This window comes from Heteronotia binoei, chromosome 1 (genome assembly GCF_032191835.1).
Source record: "Heteronotia binoei isolate CCM8104 ecotype False Entrance Well chromosome 1, APGP_CSIRO_Hbin_v1, whole genome shotgun sequence".
Lineage (NCBI taxonomy): Eukaryota > Metazoa > Chordata > Lepidosauria > Squamata > Gekkonidae > Heteronotia > Heteronotia binoei.
The window spans coordinates 131681691-131696730 of record NC_083223.1 but is presented as its reverse complement, the minus strand read 5'-3'; the positions used below and the strand labels follow the sequence as shown (position 1 = coordinate 131696730).

Sequence of the window (15040 nt, the reverse complement as noted above, 5' to 3'; positions counted from 1 at the left end):
CTAAATAGTCATTACTATACTGAAAAGTTCCAGATGCTTCAGCCTTTCCTCATAAGGAAGGTGCGCCAATTCCCTAATCGTCTTTGTTGACCTCTTCTGTACTTCGCTAAATCCGGCGAAGACAGAGGTCCTTTGCTTGGGTCGTCGTGGTCCGGGAGGGGAAATCCCCCTGCCAGTTTTTGACAGTGTGCCACTGACAGCGGACAAGGTCAAGAGTTTGGGGGTACTATTGGAGCCTTCCTTAACAATGCAGGCTCAGATAGCAGCCACTGCTAAGTCTGCATTTTTTCATCTTAGGCGGGCGAGGCAGTTGGCTCCTTTCCTGGAGCGCGACGACCTAGCAATGGTGATCCATGCAACGGTCACCTCGAGGTTGGACTACTGTAATGCCCTCTACATGGGGCTGTCTTTGTGCCGAACCCGGAAGTTGCAGTTAGTGCAGAATGCCGCGGCCCGGTTGTTATTGGGGCTCCCAAGATGGGGGCACATTCGGTCAGGGCTCCGGATTCTGCACTCGCTGCCAATAATATACCGAGTCCGGTACAAGGTGCTGATTATTACCTTTAAAGCCCTATATGGCCTAGGACCTGCCTACCTTAGGGACCGTCTCTCCCCACATGTTCCCCAGAGAGTACTAAGATTGGGATCTCAGAATCTGCTTGTTATCCCTGGGACAAAGGAGGCCCGCCTGAAATCCACCAGGGACAGGGCCTTCTCTGTAACGGCTCCTTTCTGGTGGAACCAGCTGCCGGAAGAGGTGAGGGCCCAGCGGGACCTTGGCCAGTTCCGCAGGGCCTGTAGGGCCCTCTTCCAGCTGGCTTATAACTAACTGGCATTGGAAACTGAGTGTAGTTTTGATAGACCGCTGTTATATGTTTTATTATTTTACTGTTTTAACTGTGTAAGATGTTTTAAATTCAAAATTTATGTTAGATTTTATGTGTTGTGAGCCACCCTGAGCCACTTCGGTGGGAAGGGCGGGATATAAATTGAAATAAACTTGAAACTTTTCCAGCTCTGTGATTTCCTTTTTGAGATAGTGATCAGAATTGTACCCAGTTATTCCAAATAAGACCACACAACAGATCTATACAGGGGCTTTATAATTTCAGCTGTTTTATGTTCAGTTCCTTTCCTAATAATCCCTAATGTAGAGTTTGCCTTCTTCACTGCAGCAGCACATTGGGTGACACTTTCATCAAACTATCCACTATGACTCTAAGATCTTTTCCCCTCTCAGGCACAGCAAATTCAGACCCCAGTAGCCTATACTTGAAGCTGGGATATTTTTTTGGTCCCATACACCTACCAACATTGAACTTCATTTGTCACATTGTCTCCCAGTGATCCAATTCCTGGTTTTCACCATCCTGAATAATTTTGTGTCATCTGCAAACTTGGTCACTACACTACTTACTCTCTAGTTTTAAATCATTAATGAATAAATTAAATAGTACCAGCCCCAATATCAAACCTTGTGGGACCTCCCTTGTGAGAACTGTCCATTTATTCTTTCTCAAAGAATTAAAAAAGCATATAATTTTTTTTTTGTTTCAGTTTTTACTAATTTGCCTGAGACAGACATTAGGCTGACTGATTTGTAATTTCCTGGTTCCCACTGGACCTGATTTTTACAAATTGGTGTAATGTTTGTTACTCTCCAGGCTCCTGGTACAGTGGCTGAATTTAGTGACAGATTACATGTACAGGTTAGTAGATCAACCATCTCACATTTGAGTTTCTGAAGAACTCTTGGGTGTGTGCCATCAGAACCTGGGGACTTATCAGTTTTTAATTTTCCCAGCAAGTCTAGAACTTTGTCTCCTGTCACCTGTATTTGACTCCATTCTTCAGACTCCCTTCCTAAAAATAGTGACTGTGGCATGGGTACATGCCCCGCACTTAAAACAATGAACATAGAAGCAAAAAATTCACTGAGCTTCTCTGCCATCTCCCCATGTTTACCAGTCCTTTTATTCCTTGTTCATCCAAAGGCCCAACTGCTTCTCTGGCTGGTTTCCTACTCTGGATATATTTAAATATTTTTTATTGTTTGTCTTGGTGCTTTTAGCAACCTACTCTTCACATTCTCTTTTGCATGCCTAATCACTGATTTACATTTCTTTTGCCAGAGCCCGTGGCATTTAATTTATTTAACTGAGACAGAACTTCCACTTTTTGAAAATTGTGGAACACGTTGACGGTTTCTAGTTGTACTGAAAGGAATGGATGCATAGGACTATGTTCTGTCTCTGCTTTGAAAAAGCTTATGGGAATGGAATTAAAGGCTCTGTCAGAGGTGGAATGGAAGTGTCCTTCAACTATCCTAGTTCTGCGTTTTGAACACTGATGAACTGAAATTAAGTTCTATAGCACAAGCACTTTAATCTAATTAGAAATCTGGATGTAATTTGTGCCATGCTTTGAATTTTGTATATGGACTATGAAAAATCATTATACATATTGATTGGAATCTGCATGAATTGGATGTATAAATAATAGAATATATTCTTAGTTATTTATACACAATATTCTTTTAGACATGGCAGTGCCTTTCCTAATCTGTGGAATACATTCTATCTGGAATTCAATTAGCGTGGTTTTAAATATCTCTTGTGTTTCCTTTTCAGCTTCCTTTTAACAATTCCCCTCATTTTTAAAAGTTCCCTCTTTTGAAATCAAATGTTACAGTTTTGGACTTAAGGGGTAACTTTCCACTAACAAGAGTACTGAAATTAATAGTACTGTGGTCACTGTTCCCAACTGGTGCAATAATCTCTACATCTCTCACCAGGTCTTGAGTCTTGCTTAGAACCAAGTCCAAGATCACTATCCTTGTGGCTGGCTCTGTGCCCAACTGATCCAGTGCACAGTAATTTATGATTTCTAGGAATCTCATTTCAACAGCATGATTCGAGCACATTACCTAATCAATGTGAGGATGGTTGAAGTCTCTCAGTATTGCATCATTATCTGCTTTAATCACCTCCCTTATATTTCCTTCTCCATCTCAACATCAGCCTCAAGGGTTTGATCAAATAGGCAATAGTACAAACTCACTTTTAAGTAATCCTTGTAGCCCAGTATTTCCACACATACTGCTTCAGATATGGAGTTAATTCCCCTAATGTTGTCTAACTTATTTGATTCTATGCCTGCCCCTCTTTGATATACAACACTTCCACCAATCCATTCCTCCCTATCCTGCCTATAGAGCTTATATGCAGGGATAAGAACATAAGAAGAGCCCTGCAGGATCAGACCAATCGTCTATCTAGCCCAACATCCTGTCTTAACCAGTGGCCAACCAGTTCCTCTGGATGGCCAACAACAGGGCATAGAGGCCAAGGCCTTCTCCAAATGTTGCATTCTGGCTCTGAGATTCGAAGGCTTAGTGCCTCTGAATGTAGAGGTTCCCCTTATCCACTATGGCTAGTAGGCATTGATAGACTTATCCTCCATGAATTTATCTAATCCCCTTTTAAAGCTGTTTATTCCTATGGCCATCACTACATCCTCTAGCAGTGAATTCCACATTTTAATCACTCTCTGTATGAAGTAGTATGACTGCATCCCATTTCCCCTACTCCACTATGTTTCTGAGATACCTATGGTATCTAAATTGTCACTGAGAACCAAGGACTCCGAATACCTCCATTTTGGCTTGGAGACTTCTAGCACTGGCATATTGTCACCAATTATGTGTTCTTTCTCCAGCAACCCTCACCTCCCTAGGTCCCTTCGTTACCACACATGGCCCTCCTTCACCATCCTATCCTCACTCCCAAGTTCTATTATGATCTTATCAACATTACCCTGAGTGTTTACACCATCATCTGTTTGGACTGACTTGTCCCAAAGTGGAAGCTCCCTAGCTCCTGTCAGCTTTCCCCCCTGAGATTATTTTAAAAACTGCTCTGCCACCTTTTTGATATTAATTGCCAGCAGCCTGGTTTCCTTTTGACTCAAGTGAAACCTGTCTCTTTTGTACATGTTCGGCTTGTCCCAGAAAATTTCCCAGTGCTTAACAAATCTAAACCCTTCCTCCCAGCACCACTTTCTCATCCACACATTGAGACTCCTGATCTGTGCCTATCTAGCTGACTTTGAATGCAGAACTACCAAAACTTCTAAGAATGCTATCTTTGAGGTCCTAGCCTTTAACTTTGTGCCTAGTAACCTCTTTAGGTGTACTCTCATCTACCTTAAGCTTCTTAATACACTCAAATAAATACCACCCACCTACTGTTCTTCAGTAGGCATTATACATGAAAGTTTTCCAGAAAACTTTCCAGTATCAAATTCAGTCTTTTCTTATGCTTTTGATAAAACTTGTACCTTAACATTGCACCTTTCTACTACTTTTACTGATGAGCATCTTGGAGAGCTGCCATCAGTCAGGGTAGCCACCAATGAATACAAGACCTGTCATTGGTAAACCTGAAGATTTCTCTACCTAAACTTAAGAAACATAATGTTGTTATATTTCTATATTCAGCACATGCCACAGATGCAAAAATCTTACATTTGTGTTACAAATGTAATCAGTTAGAGCTATCATGGCTGTAGTAAAAAGACTAAAATGCATTATTCAAATAATACCATTTTCTATACATGAGCTGACCTCTGTACATTAAAAAAAAAAATGTTGGCTTATCTTATGCAACATCCATCTTTAACTTCTTTGGTACCTAGGCTCTCAGACAATGCACAAGCAAATTAAGTCCTTAGGTACCTAAAGAAAAATACACTGAAATCCAAATGGGTATTACGTTAGCGCCTAATAGTCAACAACACTGGCTAATATCCAAACTACTCTCTAGGTTCTCTCCCAATTGGGGGGGGGGGGGAGAGAGACCCAGTATTTTTCAGGTTTGGGTGTACTGTACAAAAATATTCTGTATATCTTGATATTCTCAATATGGGGAATAATTGGAATTGACTAATTTAATTGGCTTCATTATACGCTATGGGGACTGTCACCACAGGGTATAACGGAGAAGGGATTTAAATTTTAAATGCTTGCTGAGTTCCTCACCAAGCTGAGCCACGGTGCAACTCAGCAAGTGAACTAAATAAACATTAAACTTTAGCTAGCCTTTAGCTTGAAAGGAGGCCTGTGCAGCAGATTTCCCCCCTTTTGCAGATTGGACCCTAAGATATCCCCCACAAGCCAATCTGCACACAACTTGGAGGGCAGGTAGAGAGATACCCTGGGGAGGTCCACTACCAGTTTGATGCGTCTAGCTTCCAGGGAGGCCATTTGACATACTCCATCCCCTTTTGCACATTGGTCCAACCCTAGGATCTTCCTTCCCAAAGCCAATATGCACATAACTTGGAGGGATGGCCCCTTCAAATGCATTTTGCAAGCTGTGGTGCGAGTGAACCCAGGCTTCTCCTGGCCTGCAGTTTAAACCACAGGCCAGGAGAAACTGGTCCCAGGATGTGTGTGAAGCAAGAGGTCTCTCCCTGTTGCACACAGACCTGGCTGGGAGGCTTCTGTCCTGTGGTTTAAACCACAGGCCAGGAGAAGCTGCGATTTGGTATTGCTGTGTCAAGCCAAATAATATTGTCTTTTATCTGGATTCTCTATATCAGAGCTGATTACAGATCAGAGAATCCGATTCAGCTTAGGAAATATCCCCCAAAATATCTTGGTAACCAAGGAAAGAAGTTTCTAATATGCTCACTTCATATTAGTAAATAAGATTTAAAGTAAGGGTGTGGATTCAGTACTTACCAAGTCAAATAAATACTCCAAAAATACCTTATCAGTATTTCTTGGATATTTATTCGCATGGCAACTACTGAATGCAAACCCTTATGTTCAACCTTATTTACAAATATGAAGTGAGAATAACAGAAACTTCTTTCCTCGGTTACCAAGATATGTCTGAAGAATACGCAAAAATGTAACCAAGCAAGAAAGGGAACAATCTGTGCATAACTCCAAGTGTTTGTGATAGTAAAGACAAACTGCACTCATGTAGCTACAATATCTATGGAAATGCTGGTCAAAATGCAATTCAGGTGAGTTTAGGAACACTCAAGCTATCTTTGCCAGTTCTGATCCCTCTTTTAGATTACTACAATAGGCTGGGTTGCATGTATCATGCTGGATGAAGCACACACTCCAGTAGAATGGAAAAAAGGAGGATATTTAAGAACTGAGGCTTAATTCAACATGACATTAAAAACTGATGGGAGTTCCTATTCTTAAATATTAATTTTGTGCTCGATACAACAGTTTATGCTTTTAATTCCACTTCCTGGAATAAAGCAATAAGGCTGGAATGTGTACAACTTAGATTAAAATATTACCTTGTGTATAGGCAGCATCATCGGATCCCATACTCAGTTTCCGTGCCTCACTAATCCTATCGACATGAGCTAAAACAGGGTCAGGAAGGTGTTGGATACCCTCCGTCTCTGCAAAGTGATCGGGAAGGTTTAGAAGATTTGTAGGTTCAAAGGTTGGGGAGACCACCCCTGGTGAAACTGCAGGGGGTTTATTTGGAGAAACAGTAATTTTAAAAGTATATTTTGTGTTTGGCTGCGTAACCACTACTCGGGGAGAAGTGGCAGTGGCATTATTGCCTGCTGCTCTGCTCTTAGGAGGTTGATGGTGAATAAATGCAGGTCCCATGCTTACTTGACCAGACATATTCCTAGATGTCGCGGTAACTCCTGGATTTGTTGATATGAAGAGTGTAGGCTGATTCCGTACAAGCTGTTCATCTCCTGTAGAGGCATTGGCTGAAATGTAGACCTTTGGCTGACTTCGTGTGATAATTTCATCAGTATTCGGTGGACTGGCAGCTATATAAACAGTGGGCTGACTTCTGCTTAAAGTCTGGCTGTTTAGGGAAGAGGAATTTGAGGATGACCGAGGCCCAGTTGAACGCAGTTTTGATGAATTATTTCTCTGTGGCGGTTCAAGTTTGATTTCAATTTGGTTTTTCCGAGGTCCTGTTGAGATATTTTGAATATTGTATTGACTCTGGGTGGAAGTAGATTGTGAGCTACCAGATGAATGAATTGTAGGTGCTTGTGGAGTAGTAGGAGAACTTATGGGCATATAAACATGGGAGGTCTGATGGCCTTGTTGATTTGGGTGCGTTGATTGCTGTGATGAGGTATGTGGCAGGGTGCTGGTTGTAGGAATAGTTGTCCAGGGACTTGGTTGTGAAGGATGGTAGTTCTGCTGAGAATGAATGGGAGTAAACTGAGATGTCCAGCCTGGATTCTGATGAGTCTGGCGAGCCGTACCACTAGGCGGTGTGAAGTAGGGCCTAATATAGATAGAATTACCTTGTGGACTGTTTACTGAAGGTGGAGGTACGCCATGTATGTGCAAAGATGTAGGAGTATTTCGACCAGGTTGAATATTTGGGGCTAAAGTTACCATAATAGGATTGAATCTAGGTGTTTGCTGAGCCAAACCAGATGTTCCTTTGCTGCCCAAGTGAAATCCAAAATGCTGCCCTGGATTAGAAGTATTTGATATGCCAAAGAATCCCTGCGGAACTTGTACTGGAGCAGTGTGTGGTTCCTGCTGAAACAGTTCATTGTTGGACTGGTTGGTTTGAAGGTGTCCATCACTAATGCTATGAGATAAAGTCCTACTTCCATTCATTCTACTTCCTTCTCTTCCATGGAGAACCACATTCTGTGACTGCAAATCCAAATTAAGGGATGTCATGTGATTTCGCAGACCAGGAATCCCAGAATCATCTGGAAAACCAATGTCTCCTTCCCCGTAGAGATATTTTGTGCTCTCCTTAGATAGAACTGCACAACAAGCATCCAAATTATTATTATTCTATAAGAAACCACAAAAAATGTGTTAATAGAAATAATAAGGCTTTATAATGTAAGAGTTCAAAACAACACTGATATTCAACAGGTAACTCATGATCCACAGCATGGGGCCATACCAGCAGAACTTTTAAGAGACAGAGAAGGAAAAAGGGGGATCCCTTCCCAAATACACACACACACACACACACACACACACAAATTAGTAATGAGACCCAAATTGCAGATCTTTGTTTAATCTTTGATATTATTTGTGAAATTGTATCATTTGAAAGCAGGATCAGCAAAGGAAGAGCCAAAGTGGCTGCAGTCACAAATATTAACAAACAATTAATTATAAGAGTGTCAGTAAGGATGAGCAGGAATGGATCTCGTACAAAGATAGAATATGGACATATGTCATCAAAGGTAAATACTCCTGGATCCTTTAAACAGTAATTGGGCAGCCCCTAAGTTGCTGATAGAAACTTTTTGGAGGACACTCAGCTCAAATGACACCTGTAAATGGGAATGTATCTTTCAAGGCCAATTCTCCTTTCCCCTAAGCACTGAAAACTTCCTAGCAAGATGGGAACTGAGGTTGTTGTGCTCATCTTCTGCAATGCACTGAACTCCTCCCTTTGAAATTTTTTTAGAATCTACTATTGCAGTGTTATATCAATGACAGTGTTTTCAGTGCTCCAGGAAGTTCAGGAGCACTTGCCAAATAAGTAAGAACAGGATTGCAACCTTAGACTTCAAGTCTAAATACTTGCTAAATACCTTCCTTTTCTTTAGAATCACAGCCAGGGAAAAAATGTTGCCTTGACTAAAAGAAATAGGGAAAGCAAGGTTCAAAAATCAAGTCATTAGATAGTATGGTGCATTTCTGCATAGGGAACTCTTAGGAAATAGTGGATTTTTAACAGGTTTTGTTGTTATTGTTGTTATATTTGCTTATCACTGGTAAAATCCAAGGAACTTAAAATTTGATGCTGGAGTTTAAGAATAAGGTCACCGAAAAGCCACATTCTTGGGATCTGAAGGAATATATATGCATGCTCCCTCTATGTCAGAGGTGTCAAACGTGCGGCCTAGGGGCCACATCAGGCCCCTGGAGGGTTCCTATCAGGCCCATGAACAGGTCTGCTTCCTTCTGTTGTTACAGGCAGTGCTTTTAAGTCTCTTATTTTAATGGGGAAATTAGCTAAGAGACTTGGTAGAGCGAATTAGGAGCAAAGATCATTGCTTTCAATAATACGGAGTTTGGGTTTTCAGCCAAGAAATAGACCAAGCAATTGTATCCTTTATAGTGTTTACACTATATGTATGTAACAAGTATGTAACAAGAGGAATCATATACACATATCTTTATACAATCAAACAAGAGTCTAAGAAAAATAGAGGTTATCGATAGAGGAATTCAAGGGTTGTTGAAGTGGGTAATATTCATCTGATCCAGAAGAGGAGACGTCCGTCCAAAGGAAAAATGCATGGAGAAGAACGTGAACGACCAGCGTAGCGCGCCCTATAGACCCAATTACATGAGTAACGGGTAGTACAGACTGCAAATGGTGCCCTACAGAATGCACACTGAGGTGGATTTTTGACCCACACTTTATAGAGGTACGAGGATGGGGGTGGGTAGTTACCAAAGGGGCTTTGATGTTCCATCGATGGCTATCTTGAATTGCTATGTTGGGAAACTTCACACATTTCACTAGGATGATAAGCTTGGAGGGACTACATAATTTGTTACTGGGTTTTGTCTGACACTTGGAAAAGTGATTAAAGACTTTAGAGGTAGGATCAATCAAGTTATGCATTTGATTGAATTTAGCAAGGTAGAGGTGATAGACTGGAGGAAGAGACAACTGGCAAGTTCCAGAAGATCAGAGTGAGAGCAGTACTTACCCGCAGTTCCCATGCTATTATGCATCCCATTTGGGCGGGGATGCTGGAGGGGAAAATGGGTGAAATTGTGCTGAAATACAGACTGCAGGCACCAACCAAACCAGGCTGTCTACTGGGTCCACTCCATCCGTTTAGATGGTGTGCTATCTTGGCCTGTCTTTGGTCGGACTCCATTTTGTTTACCAGAAACAGGAGACCCTCTCTCTTATTTGCACTGGGGTACTCCTTTTATATCAGGCAGTGCCTCTCAGTAACACTGTGTCACAGCTTGCTTTGCCAGGCTTGCTCAATTGCACATGAGCTACAAAGGAAAACCTCTGTTTTTTCCCATTGGCTGAAGCTCTTCTTTTGGGGAGGAGAGAGTGCTTGCTTTGCCAGGCTCTCTCAATCATACAGCAGAGCTACTGAGCCAAGCATCTTTTCCTTCTATTGGCTGAGGCTCTGCCTCACCTCATCCCCTGGGGAGGGACGGAAAGAGCCAGACCTACCTTCTGCCAAGTTCCCTTGACCACATGGGAAAGATACAAAATCTTTCTGTTTGTCTGCATTCTTTATAAAACTTATATCTCTGCTACCTGGCATCACATTTTATGACACAAATGGCCTGGCCCGACAAGGTCTCATTTATGTCAGATACAGAACTCATAACAAATGAGTTCAACATCCCTGCTCTATGTAGCCCAATTTATGTTACAAGTCCAGAATTTGAAAAAAAGAATTTGGACTGACATTGCTTGCAAATCTTGGTGGCACAATATTATACAAGTAATCCCTCTGTAATCATACTACGAAGTAATATAACATGTTGGGGGTCCTCCAAGCAATGTATATGTCTAAGAATAAGCATGAGAGATAAACTATCAGGATCTCTTCACAGCATGACCCTGGGGAAAGAGGAAGAAGCTTTTTCTCACTGAGTACTGATCTTCAGTAGTCAGATACTATGCTCTGAGTGCTAAGATTTGGAGTGAGGTGACCAATATGCTGTTCATCTAGCTCTCAACTTGAGTGATTGGATATGCAAGTATGTAAGTTGATAATGACTGGATTAAGCACTTTTCCTGCAGTCCTAATCCATCCCTCTGTCTGGATTCTTTCAGCCTGCAAATTTCCAGAGCCCCTAACAGCTTACTGCAACAGGTAGATCAGGAATGGGGGAACACCTCATCACCACTAACTTTCCCATTCAGAATGTTAGGGTTTTTTAATGGGTCAAATTAACTCCCCCATTTTATTATAAAAGAACAGTGCTCAACTAACATCAACATTCTGAGGCTCCTGAGCAAGTCAGTTGAGCTGCTGCTACTGAGTTTTAAATATATATTTTAGAGATTATTTTTGTTTTGAATAACCTAATAGGGGGAACTCCAAGCATGCAGCAAACACAACCTGGAGTTTTGTGTGACACAATTAAAGATTAAATCTTGTGATTTCTAGTGTAAACTTTTCTGGACTACAGCCCACTAAAATGCCACAAGACTTCCAAGTTTGTTTTTGCTACAAACTACCATGACTATTACACTGAACTTTGTTAAACTGAAAATGTGCACACCCCGGCTCCATTTCACTACTCTGCTGACAGGCACAGACTGTCAAGTTCACTATTAAAAGTGATGCCCATGTTAAAAGACATTGGGAGTGATGGAGGGGAGACCCTACCATTATAACCCCTCCTCACATTGAGGCAGGATCAGAGGTGGCCAAGGCCAAATGGAGAGTAGTCCTTCCCAGTCTTTCCCTATTTCCATGAACATGAACTAAGCTAAAAGAGGATAGAATCATCATAGAGAATGGTAATAAAGTCCCCAAAACTTCTATCCCATCCTGGATAGCCCAGGTTAGCAAGATCTCATCATATCTCAGAAGTTAAGCAGGCTTAGCCCTGGTTAGTATTTGAAAGGGACATCACCAAGGAATACCAGGGTTGTTCTGTAAAGGCAGGCAATGGCAAGCCACCTCTGGCCAAATATATGTATTGGAGTTGGCAGGTGACTGGAGGGAGAAAGTTGTCCCCTCCCAATTCCATGTGAACTGTGGTGCTGCCATTGTAATAAAAGAATAGACAAACAGCTTCAGAGAAGAGAAGAAAACCTCACTCTACCCTTATTCATGTTATGCTCAAACCATCAGATCTCTAGCAAAGGGAGACCACTGTTCCACTCTTTTATCCAAGTGCACTTTCTATTATGACTTGTAATGCCAATAACATCCAAGTCCCAGTTATGGGAACCAATCCATGGGGCTGCCACACCTATTGTAGAGCCAGCTGAAGTGTTTCAGTTAGTCTATCTGGACATACTGGAAACAATAATGATCAGATTCCTGGAATGATTCCTGGAATGACAAGCTATTTTACACATATTCTTTTGAAAAGAACTGCACATATTTTTTTAAGAGAACATAGCAGTTTTAGAAGGTTAGATTCCAAAATTGTAAGTAATACGACAAGAGAAAAGATGTAACTTCTAAACGCAAGTTTATGCAATATAAAAATAAATAAATCAGGGTGGCAAATATGTTTACTAAAGACAAGCCTACACCTGTGTGGCAAGTTAGTTTGAAGAGCCTTTGTAAGTACTTTTTAAACATCTGCACTGGATTACAGTGCCTCCATAAACAGAATAGCATAGCACTGACCTGTAACATGCATCTGGACACAACAACTTCAGGTACCTCAGGAAATTTTTGACGCAGGTCATGTAAAACCTGAAAATCAATTTGGTGGCTTCCTTGGGCCATTCGTAAGTTGCCAGGTCAGGACTTTGTTCAATGGGCAGTTCCACGCCTTAATGTCAATGAACAATCATCTCTTCTGTGCCAGCATTTTCTATAAGAAAAAATAAGAAATGTTCAATGAAAGAAAAACCACCCCAAAAAAACCCTACCAAATTTCTAAGCATAGCTTTGTCAACACAAGACAAGAGGAAAAGTTCATATGGATGATGTACTGTGAAGCAGGCCCGACCAAATCCTCAACACTTCATCCCCACTGGAGCATGAGACAAACATAATTAATTACATGAGCAATAATCTGTCATGCAACTCAGCCCTGATTTCTATGGATAAATGCAGTATCACACAATGTGCATCAGGGCTGTGGCTTGAGGGCATAAGCTAGCAATGATGAGCAGCTAAAGACATGCCTACAATTCTCTTGGATCTTTAACCATCAACTTGCATAAAAAATCAATACAAATACTAGTCAAAATGCATCCCTGTCCACAAGCAGCACAACATAATGCCCTTTGCTGTTTATACTGAAATGCAGTACTGGATGTCCAGGGATTTCCGCACCTGTTAGAAACTTGTACATATCTGTGCATTTTTATATGGTGAAAGCAATATGAGAAAACATTCTTTGTTTTATTCTAAACAAGACACAGCAAAAATGAACACCACACATTTTCATATGAACATTTCAAAAATTATTTAGTATTTATTTTATCATATTTATATCCCACCCTCCCCTAGGCAGCTTGTGCATTATCTTTCATCCAGTTAATTATCTTTCAAGCCTGGGGGGTTGGGTTCACACCACTGTGTTGTACATACTTAGTGGTGCATCAAAGAATTAGTATTAATACTGATATTCAATATGACATCATCAAATCAAACTCATCATGGAGTCCAGCTAGCCTATGACATCATCAGGTGTCTCCCAATATGTCTAAGGGTTTGAGATATAGACCTGGCAAGCCTCTTGAATACTTGGCATACTGATATTTCCTCACTATAAAATTTTCAGCTACAGGCATGCCCAGCAGCCATTTTATTGTCCCAAGCAGTTGCTGTCCCTGACATGGAACGACCACACAGCTCATCAGGGAATGTATACGGTAATTCTGAGCAGCACAAACTTCAAGCTATAGCAGCTTCATGTTTTGGAAAGAGAGAACTTGCATAGGGCAGTTCAAGAACAGCTAAAAGAACTCCAGGTTCTCAGTTACATGTTTAATGGAATTGACAATTACATAGTCAGAACTGTGGCCTACCATTTATGACAAACTGCAATGAAAACTAATCCCAACACAAAAATCAGGCAAGGACTGAATATACACTGTTTTCCTCATCAGTAAACTTGACTGTTAAATTACAGTTAGTGAGAAAATGCATGGCTGTGTGTGTGGGTAACTGGAAAATTCCTGAACACCCAAAGTAACAGTGTGATCTTTGCAGTGTCTGTAGGCTGCTCATCTATCTCAGAAGAGTGGTGCTATTGTGAAACTGCTACAGTGCTGGCAGCTTAATGAGATGCTGTTCATCTATCCCAAACCTAAGCCATATAATATGACAGGACATTTTTTACTTCTACCCCTCACCATGCGATATTGGCAAATTGGTGAGAGGAATGAAGAACTGAGGATAAGCATGCATCCCTCTACTCTAATTTCACAACCTACAGTGAAACAGTGTAAGTTGTTAGGGGTGGAATCCTCTTAGCAAGTTAAGGAGTCCTGGGTGGGAGGGAGGATGCTTATTAATTAGGATTAGACAAAGGGCATTTTCTCCAGCCCTCATCTATTCCCCCCTAGCTCTCTTTAGCTTCAAAAAGATCAGAATCCTTAACATGTAATATCCTGTACTGATAATGAGAGATGATGTAGGTTTGGGAATGAAAGCTTCAGTGTATACCCCTTGATTCCAATATTCACTTTGCAGGCTCCTATAAGAAGTTAGCGGACTGAGATGCACTTCCTGCATTCCCTCCCACCTCCCATGACAGTCATCATCTTTCAATAGTCCTTGGAGCCTGAATGGCAAAGAGCACTCTCTACACCTGCTGAAGCATTCTTTGAAGTTTACTTTTTTTTTGGGGGGGGGGGGATGACAACATAATGTTTTCTGTAGCAATGTCTACCTTGTAGATAGATGGCCTCATTTTGCTGCCCTACTGATAGGTATGGGAACATTACATTTTCTGTTAGAAAGGAGAGGTAATATATAAGTATTAATTATTTCCAAATTATTGCAAAGAATTATATCTTATAACTTTAAGAAACATCTTAAATTTTTTACTTAACTGCCAATAAACAAAGCTGGAGCTACAAAACTGAAACAAAGCTATTTTATTGCACTGAAATATAAAGGGACAAAAAGCAAGAACATATGAAAGAAACAAGGAACGTATATAAGAACCTAAGTAAGTATAAAGTCAGAAGTTATATACTGGTCAGACAAATCAACTTAAAAAAATAAAAGCTTCATCAATGCAAAGCAGAACTTTTCCATCCTAGTGAATTGATAAGGCAGCTAAAGATGTAAGGACTACTAAAAACTGAGCAGGGATCTACAAATTTTGGACTGATTTAATAGCCATAATCCGCTG

At 40.9% G+C, this 15040-nt stretch overlaps 1 protein-coding gene across 2 annotated transcripts in view; it reads right to left on the bottom strand.

The window, feature by feature from the left end:
* The window catches only part of TAB2 (TGF-beta activated kinase 1 (MAP3K7) binding protein 2), a 72024-nt gene that overhangs the window by 8378 nt on the left and 48606 nt on the right, over window positions 1-15040 (bottom strand). For both annotated transcript variants that reach the window (XM_060240749.1, XM_060240750.1), the window contains exons 2-3: window positions 12352-12541; window positions 6325-7825 (exon numbers count right to left, since the gene is read on the bottom strand). In XM_060240749.1, coding sequence (XP_060096732.1) covers window positions 6325-7825; window positions 12352-12453 — 1603 coding nt within the window. In that variant the 5' untranslated portion in view covers window positions 12454-12541. The remainder of the gene's footprint in view (window positions 1-6324; window positions 7826-12351; window positions 12542-15040) is intronic.